At 42.6% G+C, this 13,039-nt stretch overlaps 1 protein-coding gene across 5 annotated transcripts in view; it reads right to left on the bottom strand.

Moving 5' to 3' along the window:
- IRF2 (interferon regulatory factor 2) overlaps nt 1-13,039 on the bottom strand; it is a 152,209-nt gene that overhangs the window by 78,216 nt on the left and 60,954 nt on the right. For 3 of the 5 annotated variants that reach the window (XM_023724671.1, XM_004389669.2, XM_023724674.1), the window contains one exon: nt 4,535-4,629. In XM_023724671.1, the coding sequence (XP_023580439.1) occupies nt 4,535-4,621 (87 nt within the window). In that variant the 5' untranslated portion in view covers nt 4,622-4,629. Of the gene's footprint in view, nt 1-4,534; nt 4,630-5,660; nt 5,682-8,170; nt 8,199-13,039 lie in introns of those variants that run through there. The other 2 variants (XM_023724673.1, XM_023724672.1) reach the window with 2 other exon arrangements.

Raw genomic sequence — 13,039 nt, 5'->3', positions numbered from 1 at the left:
GGAATCTCTGTTAACCCAGAACTAAATCCATTCCTGAAGCCAACTCTTCAGACAAAGATTAGACCGGACTATAAGACATAAAGTGATACCCATGAAGAGTGTGCTTCTTAGCTCAAGGAGATACACGAGACTAAATGGGCAGCTCCTGTCCAGAGGTTAGATGAGAAGGCAGAGAGGGTCAGAAGCTGGCTCAATGGACATGGGAAATCCGGAATGGAAAGGAGGGGTGTACTGACATATTATAGGGATAGCAACTAGGGTCACATAATAATGTGTGTATAAATTTTTGTATGAGAAACTACCTTGAGCTGTAAACTTTCACTTAAAGCACAATAAAATAATAAATAAATAAATGGCCCAAGCCAACGCCCCATTTGTACAGTGTAGTTATGATGCTATTTTGCCAAACTCCCTCGCTATTCCTGAATTCCAAAGCACTCATTCTATCACCATCCTTCTCCAAATTTATTGAAAGTAGGACATGGAAACAAATTAAAGGCATTACTTAACCGCCTGCTTGTTTGTCTCTTACTAAGAATGCAGGGTGTTCGACGGACCTTCTTGAGAGAGACTTGTGACAATTGCCAACCCAGTGTTCATAAGTGTAATTATCTTAACAGAACAAAAATACAGCCACCAGTGTTACTCCTCTTTAAGTCTGCTTCATTCATCATTCATGAACAGTATTTACTGAGTGCCTCCTAAGTGTCAGGCACCAGGCCTGAGAGTGTGCAGCCCTGACTGACACAGCCACGTGTCTGCCCTCCTGCAGGGCAGGAACCTCCGCACTTTCATAGGGGCCCTTCCCCCATGAATATGACACTCTGCACACCAACCAGGGCATAAGAGGACCACAAAGCCCACAGACAAGGCCCATCTTCTAAGCGTCACAACAGTCTTCAGTGGGAGAAGAGATTTTGGAATGGCCTGTTTCTACCTCAAACCACTCAAAATGTAAAAGACCAGGGATTCTTAGGTAGAATGCTTATAATTGTGGAGAAAAGGATATTAGGCTCTCAGTAAAGCACTTATGTGGACAGATGATTGCCAACAAACTTAAGTTAGTGTTATGGATTGAATCGTGCCCCCCTAAAACATGTGTTGTAAATCCTAAACTCTACTCATGTGGTTACAATCCCGTTTGAGAAAGGGTTGTCTTTCTTATGTTAATGAGACAGGAGTAGTGTAGGGTGTGTCTTGAGTCAATCTCTTACAATTTATAAAAGGAGGAGATTAAAGGAGCAGAGATGGGAGAAGACAGAAGCCATATGACACGAAGATCACCAAGGAGCCAAGAACCAACAGAGAGAAAGCCTTCCCCTAGAGGTAGCACCCTGAATTTGGACTTCTAGCCTCCTAGACTGTGAGAGAATAAATTTGTTTGTTAAAGCCATCCACTTGTGGTATTTCTCTTACAGCAGCACTAGATAACCAAGACAGTTAGTGAAAACCTGAGTCCAAAGTTGGTGGAAGCCTGTAGAAAGATGCCCTGTGGGAATGTAGGTATGGTGAGAAAAAGTCCTGACCCCACCCAAGGCCTCTGGTCACAGTGCCCATTGCACAAACACAGCCACATGCCCACTCTGGCTGAGGGCCCAGTCAGAGGCCTGCCTGACCAGGCTCTTCAGGCAGCAACTACAGCCCATGGGCTCCTGAGCCAGTGTTACTGACAGGCGGTGTCTGTAGGCAGCCATACATGCACGTCCCTTCCTTCAGCCTGGCCCATGTCCAGCTCCACCAGAGGCGCCAATGAGATGGTAGAAGGGGTCTCCTTCCCCTCTCTGCCTAAGGAAGAAAACTCACTAGTCAACAGCCAGATGAGTGAAGCTCAGCAGTTAAGGGCCACCTGAGAGAATCTAAGCGCTCAGTTGCACAAAGAGTAACCCATTTCCTTCTGGCCCCATATGAGAAAAACACCGACAAAGCAGATGGAAGAAAAGGCATCCAAATGGAGAGTCCCAGTGAGGAAACACCTTTAGGGGCTGTATTAGTTCCCCAGGGCTGCCATAACAAAGTACCACAAACTGGGTGGCTTATGATAACAGAGATTTATTCTCTCACAGTTCTGGAGGCCAGATGTCTGAAATAAGGTGTCAGCAGGGCCATGCTCCCTCCCAAGGCTCTAGGGAAGAATCCTTCCTAGCGTCTTCCAGCTTCTGGTGGCTCCAGGTGTTACAGTCTCTGCCTTCATCTTCACAGGACTTCTCCTGTCTGTGTCTCTGCCTCTTATGTTGTATAAATATGGGCTCGTCTGTGGATTTGGGGCCCACCTGGATAATCCAGGATGATCTCATTTCGAGATCCTTAACTTCATTACATCTGCAAAGATCCTTTTTCCAAATAAGGTCACATCCACAGGTTCTGGAGGTTAGGATGTGGATATATCATTTTAAGCAACTAACCGCAGCTTAGTAAGTGGCTACTCGGTGCAGGAGGCATGATGACTTTGTATGTTCCACACTGCATCAAGCCAACCCAAATTGGTGGATATATTTTAAAGAAAGGAAAAGCAAAACAAACAACTTACTTCTCCTCGGAATTCAAGAACATCTGTTTTAATCTCACACTATAAATCAAAATAGGTAATGTTAAGGAGCCCTGGTAGTGCAATGGTTAAGCACTCGGCTGCTAACAGAGAGGTTGCTGGTTCAAACTCATCCAGTGGCTCCCTAGGAGAAAAACCTGTGAATCTGCTCCTGTAAAGATCACAGCCTAGGAAACCGTATGGGGCAGTTCTACCCTGTCATATAGGGTCACTACGAGTCGGAATCCACTCAACGGCAGTGGGTTTGGATGGGTGGCACAATGGTTAGGCGCTCGAATGCTAACTGTAAGGTTGGGAGTTCGAACCCACCAGCCACTCCTCAGGAGAAAAGACCTGAGAATCTGATCCCAAAAAGATTACAGACTAGAAAACTCTATGGGGCAGTTCTGCTCTGTCATATAAGATGGCTACGAGTCAAAAAAAATAGGTAATATTATATTGTTCTTCAAAATATAATCCTACTTAACCTCTCTATGTCTCAGTTTCCTCACTTGTAAAATGGAAATAGTAAAATTACCTATCTCTTAGTAGGGATTCTGTGGGTTAATGCATATATATCGCATAGAGGTGTACCTGGCACATAGTAAGCACTTAATAAGTGTTAGCTTTTATTATTATTATTATTTACCCTATGTCTCTTCAACGCTCCTTTACTATCATCTCCCCTTTCCTAATACCTCCATATGCCTCCAATTAACTGGGCAGGCAGAGGCGTGCCCTGATTTCTTGCCTGTTTCTTTCCTTGGGGAGAAGCTAATTATAGAGTCCCTCTAGGGTAAACACTATAGATACTGCAAGCCTATACAAATTCATTGTTTGCCATAAATTTCAATTTTATGGACAACTTTATACTTTTAACGTCACATAAAATGAACACATGGCTTATTTAAATTATGTCTATTTACTTTGTACCCCACATTGTTTCAGAAAGGACTCACTTAAACAGAGATATTCAAATACAATAACATTAAATTAAATATAAGTGAGTGAGGAAAAAAGAACAAAAAGAAATGAAATTTGACAGATATCTGAAAAGATAAAATGAAGCCAGGAGTGAGATTAGTAAAAAAAAAAAAAAATGCTATAACAGGCTGTATACTTCCAGGCCACAATCTGGCTGTAAGCAATCCAGTGCCCAATATGAAGATGAAGCTGATCCGCTAAATTATTCATTGTGTCCTCAAGATTAAAAAAAAAAGGTGAGGTGGGGTCTTGGGGAGGGGAGAAGAAAAAAAAAACATTTGCACAGAAGAATCACAAGTATCCCTGGTAGTGGGAGAGAAACCTCTCCCTTAAAGAAGGCAGAATATATTTTACTTAGCTGCCTGTCTACATTATAACCATATATTTTCAGATGTTTTTATTTTTACATACCTCATCTCTTCCTGGTTCACCCTTAACAGCTAGGATTAATTACATTGAGAGTTTTGCGGTTGTCAAAGTAAGGGAGTGTTTACGTATATATGTGTGTGTGGTGGGGGGTGGGGGGTGTTATAAATGATATACTGTTTCTTTTTCAGAACAGTTGGGTAGGTGGACAGGGTTTCAAGATAAAGATGAAAAGAGAACATTTAAGACAAAACAAGTTTTCTTTACATAGAGACCATTGAAAAGAAAAGCTATATGCTCCATTCCCAATATCAAGCCCTGGAGTTCCTAGGACCTCTAAATCCTAGAAAGCCAGGACAAGCAGATAAATTTGGAGACAAAGGCAAGAGTCCTTAAAGAAAAACACAGTAAGAAGTTTCCCCTAAATAGTTATCCAAAACACCAGAGGTGAGCTGGAACTGGTAACACAAGCTTGAGGCTATGGGCAGAAAAGATGATAAAAATCTTATTTCTATTATAACTCAATGTTTTATGGGTTTTTTTTGGGGTGGATGGTTTGTTATTGTAATTAATGAGCATAAGATTTTGAACGTGAAGAACAATTTTATTTTTAGCAAATCTCTCTCTCTCGCGTGCGCACACGTACACTCAAACACTTACCTTGTTAAGCCATCTTAGCCCCGGTATTGTATTTGAATTTATCTGTTCCTCCAGCCACGGGCGCATTCGCATCCTTTCCACAGGCATGGTACCTTCTGCAAAAGAGAAAACACATTAGGCATATCTACTGCTGACTGTCCCTGTCTGTACTACAAGGTACTACACCCCTGCTTGATCCTTTTCTATTTTCCCCTTCCTCAAAAGCTCACAGTTTACTTGTATGGGTGATGTGCAGTGTAGTCAGGGAAGTGTACTGAAGGGCTCTGCCCTGCTTGCCACTCTGCCTCATTCCCAGGGAGCTGTCTTAGTGGGGCAATAGTATGGGCCAGGTCTGCCCATTCTGAGCGCTCTCAGCTGAGAGGATCCTCTGGAGGCCTAGGCTGGCAGAAACCCAGCTAGCTAGAGGGCCCAGATTCCTCCTAGTGACCTTGCCTGAGGCTAGGTTTTACCAATCCCAGGGTGGTGCAAACAGTTAATGAGCTCTGCTGCTAAATGAAAGGTTGGAGGTTCAAGTCCACCCAGAGTTGCCTTGGAAGAAAGGCCAAGCAATCTACTTTCATTGAAAAATCAGCCAATGAAAACCCTATGGAGCACAGTTCTACTCTGACACACATGGGGTCACCACAAGTTGGAATTGATGGCAATTGGTTTACTGGTAACCTGGTTAAACCTCCCAAAAAAACCAAACCCATTGCCGTCGAGTCGATTCCGACTCATAGCGACCATCCTCTAGGACCCAGGCTCCGGCATGCTGCACAAGGCCTTCTCAGAACAGCCCAGCCTGAAGTAATCCCTCCTCCTCCAACTCTACAGCACTCGCTTATCTTATACTTCTTGTCTGAACAGCGAAAACTGCTTTGGGGCAGCTATTACATGTCTTTATTCGTATCTAACTCTTATTACCTATAAACTTTTCAGCTCTGTATACCCTCTCTTCCTAGTTAGTTCTTCCTGATTAGTTCTGGTTAATTATAAATTCTCTGAGGATTTCACCTCTTATAAATAATTTTATAATCCTTTAAAACTCAAATGCTGCCTTCTGCACAGATGGTTAAACCAAGGAACAGCCAATTCTAAACACCAGCCTAGGTGGTGTTGCCATTGGAGATTGTCTCCATCTACTCACCTGGAGGCTTCAGGCCACCATTCTTTGAGCCTAGTAAAAGGAACCTCAGAGACAGGCCAAAAGGACAAGGAAAGGCCACAAAAAAAACCCAAATACAGCTGCTATTAGTGGTTCTCCAGTTGTTCCATTCACTCATTCATTCATCTACCCATTCAAACACCACTTTTTGAGCAGGATGTTCTAGGAACTGGAAAAGATAAGACATTCGTGCCATCTAGGAACTCCTAGTCTAATACGAGAGACAGGAAAGAAGAGAATTACAATACCACATGATGAGTTCTGTGTTCAAATGGTAAGAAGTTACAGAAGAGCTCTGGGTGCGCTAGGAAAGCTGTACCCACTAGGGTGACCACTGTGAGGGCCAACACGAGGGTGACCCACCAGCCTAGTCAGACCCTCCCTCTTAATAAGATCTCAAGATACAGAGAGGGAGCAGCTAAATCAGGAGCAGAAAAGTAGGGTTGGAACCATGGTGGTGAAATGGTTAAGCGCTTGGCTGTAACTGCAAGCTGGGCAGTTCGAACCCACCAGTGGCTCCTTGGGACAAAAGACCTGGAGATCTGCTCTCATGAAGATTATAGCCTAAGAAACTCCACGGGGCAATTTTACTCTGTCACATGGGATCACTATGAGTCAGAATCCACTCAACAGCACAGCACATCAACAACAACAAAATAGGGGTAGTTATAGTAATCACTAGGGGAGGGCAAGAGACACTGGTCCTTCGGAGAGACATGACAACCACAACTGCTGTGGATCACTAGTTTTGCTGTTGTGCCTATACTTGGTTATATGCAAAAATGAAGAAGGGATGTAAGTGGTCCTGCTTCCAATTCATAATCAGAAATATGGTATTTCTTCCCATGTTTTTTCACAAATTACCCACTTGGAAAAAACGATCACCTGAAATATTTCAAAAAGCTTTTTGTCCTTAAAACTGAAGCCTGTGTGGTAATGGTGATGATACTGTTACCAAACCCTAGAAGGTGGGTCCCTGTGCTACGTACTCAGACTTGCCAATTATCTGGACACCAGTCTTTGAGAAAGAGAAAGTAACTTTATTGCAACGCAGGGAGCAAAGAGCCAGAAGGAAGTTCCTTAGATCCCGCTCCCTGAGCTATGGGGAAGCTGGGCTTATAGGTGATTTGGGCAGCAAGATGGTGGTCGCACAGGCGTTCTAGGGAGGGAAAATTCTAGAAGGCGGCCAGGACACAGGAGGTGACGTGGTTCTTGTTGGACCTCTTGCTTTGGAATAAGGTCTGGTGATGATTTTCCTTCTGATTCGTTCCTCCTGTTGCTGCATCCTCCCAGCTGGCCCTTCTGCGCATGCGGGGCGGGCCAAATCTGGCTTGGGCTAGTTTAAGGACTAATGGAAATTTACTGGCATTCATAGGGTCAAGTTACAATATTAATCAAGATTTGACAGAGTCGATAACTCCGCCTGCCAGCAAACACCTGCTTTTCTTCCTCCCATACTGGCCAGCCAACACTGGGAGGCCTAGGATTAAATCCTTGGGTTTATTATTTATGTTCACTCCCTGGGTGATCTCATCCAGTCTCATGGCTTTCTATACACCCTTCTGTATTTAATCTGCAGCTGGAAACACCTCCACAAACTCCAGATTCATACATGCAATACTCAACATCTCCACTTCGATATAGACACTTCAAATTTAACATATACCCGCCCCCATCCTCAAAACCTGGTTCACTCCTAGTCTTCCCCCTCTCAGTTAATGGCAAATCCATCCTTCTAGCTTCTGAAACCAAAACCCTTGGAATCATCCCGAGCTCCAATCTGTCGGCCAATCTTATCAGCTTTATCTTCCAAATACATCCTGGTTTATCCATCTCCAACCTGGATGGTAGTAATAACTTCCTGTCTGATCTCCTTCCTTCCACACTTCTCCCCTTTAACCTATTCTCAATACAATGACCTGTATAATCCTTTGAAAATATGAATCAAATCATCTCCCATTCACTCCTATTTCAAAGTCTTTGCAGTAGCCTATAAAGTCTTCTGACATCTACTGTTCTCACGTCTCCCACCCTGACTCTCCTCTAGCCACACTAGAATCTTTGCTGTTCCTTGAACACGTCAAACATACTCTCATCTCAGGATTTGGCACTGGCTGCTTTTTCTGCCAAGAAAGCTAGTTCCCTATAATCCATGTGACTCATCCCCTCATCATCTTCAGGCCTTGAATCAAATATCACCTTCTCAATGATGCCTAGTCTGACCACCCTATTTAAAATTGCTCTCCCCACCCCCTTCATCCTGCTTTTATTTTGCACCAAAGCACTTACTACCTACTAACATACTATCTGTTTTGTTGTTATTGTTGTTAGGTACCATCGAGTGGGTTCCAACTCATAGCGACCCCTATGTACAACAGAACGAAGCACTGCCCGGTCCTGCGCCATCCTCACAATCATTGCTATGTTTGAGCTCAATGTTGCAGCCACTGTGTCAATCCATCTCACTGAGGGTCTTCCTCTTTTTCGCTGACCCTCTCAAGCATGATATCCTTCTCCAGGGAATGGTCCCTCCTGATAACATGTCCAAAGTATGTGAGACTTTGCTCTTCCTCACTTCTAAGGAGCACTCCAGCTATACTTCTTCCAACACAGATTTCTTCATTCTTCTGGCAAAACCAAAAAAAAAAACCCATTGTCATCTAGTCAATTCCAACTCATAGAACTGCATGCCCCGGAGGGTTTCCAAGGCTGTAAATCTTTACTGAAGCAGACTGCCACATCTTTCTGCTGCAGAGCAGCTGGTGAGTTCGCAGCCAAGCGCTTAATGACTGCACCACCAGGGCTCCTGTTCTTCTGGCAGTCCATGGTATAGTCAATAATGCTTCGCCAACACCATTATCTGCCTCCCCCACTTTAAAAGATAAGCTCTACAGGGCTTTTTTTTTTTTTGTCTTTTTTTTTTTTTTCTTTTTGCCCAGCAGCAGCTCAGAGTCCAGCATATAACAGGTGCTTAATGCATACTTGTTAAATGAATTGAATTAAGGCAGAATATTTAAGCAGAAAAGCATATTTGGAAGAAAACATGCTGAGATAATTTTGGCTGTTTGACAGGTCTATCTTTCATCATTCACATAGACAAAAACAAAGGGAGTTATATTTAAAAAGTCTAGTGCTCTGCACAGGTGAAGTCTGAAAATAGGAATTCCAGAATCATTTCATATAGAGGGTAGCTAAGGTCATAGGCATTGGTAATTCAGTGGTAGAACTCTCACTTTCCATGCAGCAGACCCAGATTTGATTTCTGGCCAATGTACCTCATGCACAGCCACATCCCTGTCGGTGATCGGTCAGTGGAGGCTTGCATGTTGCTATGATGCTGAACAGGCTTCAACAAAACTTCCAGACTAAGACTAGGAAGAAAGTCCTAGTGAGTACTTCTGAAAATTAGCCATTGAAACCCTATGTAGCACAGTTCTACTGTGAAACACATGGGGTCTCCAAGGGTCAGAATCGACTTGATAGCAACTGTTGGTTGTTTTGTTTGTTTTTTTTCAAGAATTGACTATGAAAACATGGCGGAGTAGTTAGATGCTTTCTATATCCCTCTTACAACAAAGACCTGGAAAAACAAGTGACTTGATTCTATGGGAATATCTGGCAGCCCTGAACAAGGCAAGGTTAAGAAATCTGTCTGAGTGATACGGGAGAGGGAGACCATTTGGAAGAGATGAGGAGGGCTAGAGCCGCCACGGCGAAACTGCAGTGCCACAGCCATGCCATCCGCGGTGAAGCAGGCGAACAGCTGCGCAGTGCGTGCGCGCTCGGGAAGCAGTTTCCACATCGACAGAGACCCAGCAGAAGAGATTCTGCCTGGACACTCCAAACCAGTGAAGAGCAGCTCCCAAGAGGCTAGGATAACTACATGTGTGCACCCTTTCATAGGGATAAAAAAAAAAAAAAAAGCCCATCTGGGAAAAACCTCTCTCCCTTTTGCCTCCTCCCTCCGCGCTCTGCACCGGGAGTCTGCTGGGCTGGAAGTAGATCCCAAAAGGCGCTCTGACCCATTCTCCTGGCTTTGGAGAGGGAACAAATAAGCTGCCGGCTCCCCTAGAACAGGAACACAGGGTCGGCACAGCTCCTTTGCTGGCCAAAGGTATCACGGGTCGCAGACTCTAAGTGCCTTATACCCCTGTATAGACTTGTGGGGACCCATCTCAACAGCGTAATACCTCACTGCCACAGCACAACAGGGCAAACATCTGAAGTTTAACTTCAACAGCTTCAGCTGTGAGCTGGCAGATTTATGACCCTTGAAGCAGCCCTGCCCCTTAAGTAGGCACTTTTATCGATCTGTAGCAGGAGCTTGAGGACTGGTGGTAGCAGCTAAAGTGCCTAGTCACCTGCTACAGGAGTTCAAGAAAAAGTGGTGGCCTCGAGTCTTTACAGCCAACAGAATGGGGTGCTCGTAGTTTGGCTGCAAAACTCACCTACCTACTCACCCTAGAGAATAGGGACACGCTGTCCTTTCAGAGTCTCGGGGGCAGCTGTCAGCCCCCTGCCTGGCTCAGTGCATGATCCCCTACCACTGCCAGAGTCCACGGCCTGCACCAATCACCCATGCCTCTCCAGGACTGGGGGTAAGAGCCTGCATCACACACTTGGTGACCGACTGCCTGAACACCCGAGCTGAACCCATACAGGAAAATTAAACGGACTCCTATGTGCACACATTTAGTTACAGAACTGACTACCTGGTGACAGGACGTTAGATATCAAAAGGTGTCAAAAATCAAACTAGTGCACACGAGCAGCCTATTTGGGCATATCAGAACAAAACAAACTAGTAAGCTAGGTCTCACTAAGCAAATACAAAATAAAATTATAATAAATTATTGATGGCTCGGAGACAACAGTCAATATCAAGTCACATAAAGAGGCCGTCCATGATGGCTTCATCAGGCTCCCAAAATAAAGAATCAATAAATTCTCTGGAGGAAGAGAACTTCTTGGAATTACCAGAGGGACAATACAAAAGATTAATATACAGAACTCTTCTAGAAATAAGAAAGGAAATTCGACAGAATGCAGAAACAGCCAGGGAACGTACAGACAAGTAGTAGCGGAACTTAAAAAAGTTATTCAAGAACATAATGCCAAATTTAATAGGCTGCAAGAATCCACAGAGAGAGAGCAATCAGAAATTCAGAAGATTAACGATAAAATTTCAGAATTAGACAACACAAAAGAAAGTCATAGGAGCAGAATTGAGGCAGTAGAAGTTAGAATTAATGACATTGGAAATTAACCTCTTGACACCAACTTATTTGAGGAAAAATCAGAAAAAGAATTAAAAACAATGAAGAAACTCTAACAGTCATGTGTGACTCTATCAAGAGAAATAACCTACGAGTGACTGGAGTACCAGAACACGGGGGAATAACAGAAAATACAGAGAAAACTGTTGAAGATTTTTTGATAGAAAACTTCCCTGATATCATGAAAGATGTGAAGATATCTATCCAAGATGCTCATCGAACCCCACATAAGGTAGATCCCAGAAGAAAGTCACCAAGACATATTGTAATCAAACTTACCAAAACCAAAGATAAACAGAGAATTTTAAGAGCGGCTAGGGATAAAAGAAAAGTTATCTACAAAGGAGAGTCAATTAGAATAAGCTCGGACTACTCCGCAGAAACCACGCAGGCTAGAAGGCAATGGGATGACATATTTAAAGCCGTGAAGGAAAATAACTGTCAGCCAAGAGTTATATATCCCGGAAAACTGTCTCTCAAATACGATGGCGAAAGTAGGGCATTTCCAGATAAACAGAAGTTCAGGGAATTTGCAAAACCAAACCAAAATTACAAGAAATACTAAAGGGAGTCCTACAGTTAGATAATCAATAACACCAGCTAACAACGCAAGACTAGAACACAGGACAGAGCAACCAGATATTGACTCAGATATGGAAATCGAAAACACATCAAATCTAAAACATTAAAAATAGGAAAACAGATATCAATATGTAAAAAAAGGACAATATTAAAACAAAAAATGAGGGATTTAAAAAAAACAGAGACATTGATTTTCTATATGGAGGGGAAGTTAAGGCAATAAAAAGTAATAAAAGTCTGGTATAAACTTAGAAAAATAGGGCTAAATATTAAGGTAACCACAAAGGAATCTAACAATCCTACAGATCAAAATAAAAAAGTAGAAAAACATAAAGACCCACCAAACGCAAAATCTACAACAAAGCAAAAGATGAAAAAAAATACATAAAGAAAAAAGACTCAGCACAGAAAACTGAGAAGAACCAAGAAACTGTGAACAACACACAAAAGAGATATCAGGATGACAGCACTAAACTCATACCTATCAATAATTACACTGAATGTAAATGGACTTAATGCACCAATAAAGAAATGGAGAGTGGCAGATTGGATAAAAAAGCATGACCCATCTATATACTGCCTACAACAGACGCACCATAAGCTTAAAGACACAGTCTAAAACTCAAAGGATGGGAAAAAATATATCAAGCAAACAACACTCAAAAAAGAGCAGAGTGGCAATATTAATCTCTGACAAAATAGACTTTAAAGTAAAATCCACCAGAAAGGATAAGGAAGGGCACTATATAGTGAATAAAGGGTCAATACAACAGGAGGACATAACTATAATAAATATTTACACACCCAACAACAGAGCTCCAAAATACATAAACTCTTAACATCCCTGAAGAGAGACATAGACAGCTCCACAAAAGTAGTAGAAGACTTAACACGCCACTTTCGGTGAAGGACAGAACATCCAGAAAGAAGCTCAACAAAGACACAATGCTACAATCAACCAACTTGATCACATAGACATATACTGAACACTGCACCCAACAGCAGCCAAGTATACTTTCTTTTCCAACGCACATGGAACATTCTCCAGAATAGAACACATCTTAGGCCATAAAGCAAGCCTTAACAAAATCCATAGCATCGAAACATTACAAAGCATTTTTTTGGACCATAAAGCCATAAAAGTGGAAATCAACAACACAAATAGCAAGGGAAAAAAATCCAACACTGGAAACTGAAGAAAACCTTGCTCAAAAACTACTGGGTTATAGAAGAAATTAAGGATGGAATGAAGAAATTCATAGAATCAAATGAGAACGAAAACACATCCTACCAGAACCTTCAGAACACAGCAAAAGCAGTGCTCAGAGGTCAGTTTATACCCATAAATGCACACATCCAAAAACAAGAAAGGCTCATAATCAAAGCATTAACCCTACAACTGGAACAAGTAGAAAGAGAGCAGCAAAAGAAGCCCACATGTGCCAGAAAGAAGGAAATAATAAGAATTAGAGCAGAATTAAATGAAATAGAGAATAGAAAAAC

Source organism: Trichechus manatus, unplaced genomic scaffold (genome assembly GCF_000243295.1).
Source record: "Trichechus manatus latirostris isolate Lorelei unplaced genomic scaffold, TriManLat1.0 scaffold00254, whole genome shotgun sequence".
In the NCBI taxonomy this organism is placed as follows: Eukaryota; Metazoa; Chordata; class Mammalia; order Sirenia; family Trichechidae; genus Trichechus; species Trichechus manatus.
Note: the sequence above shows the minus strand (reverse complement) of the source record. Positions and strands in the feature narration are given on the sequence as shown.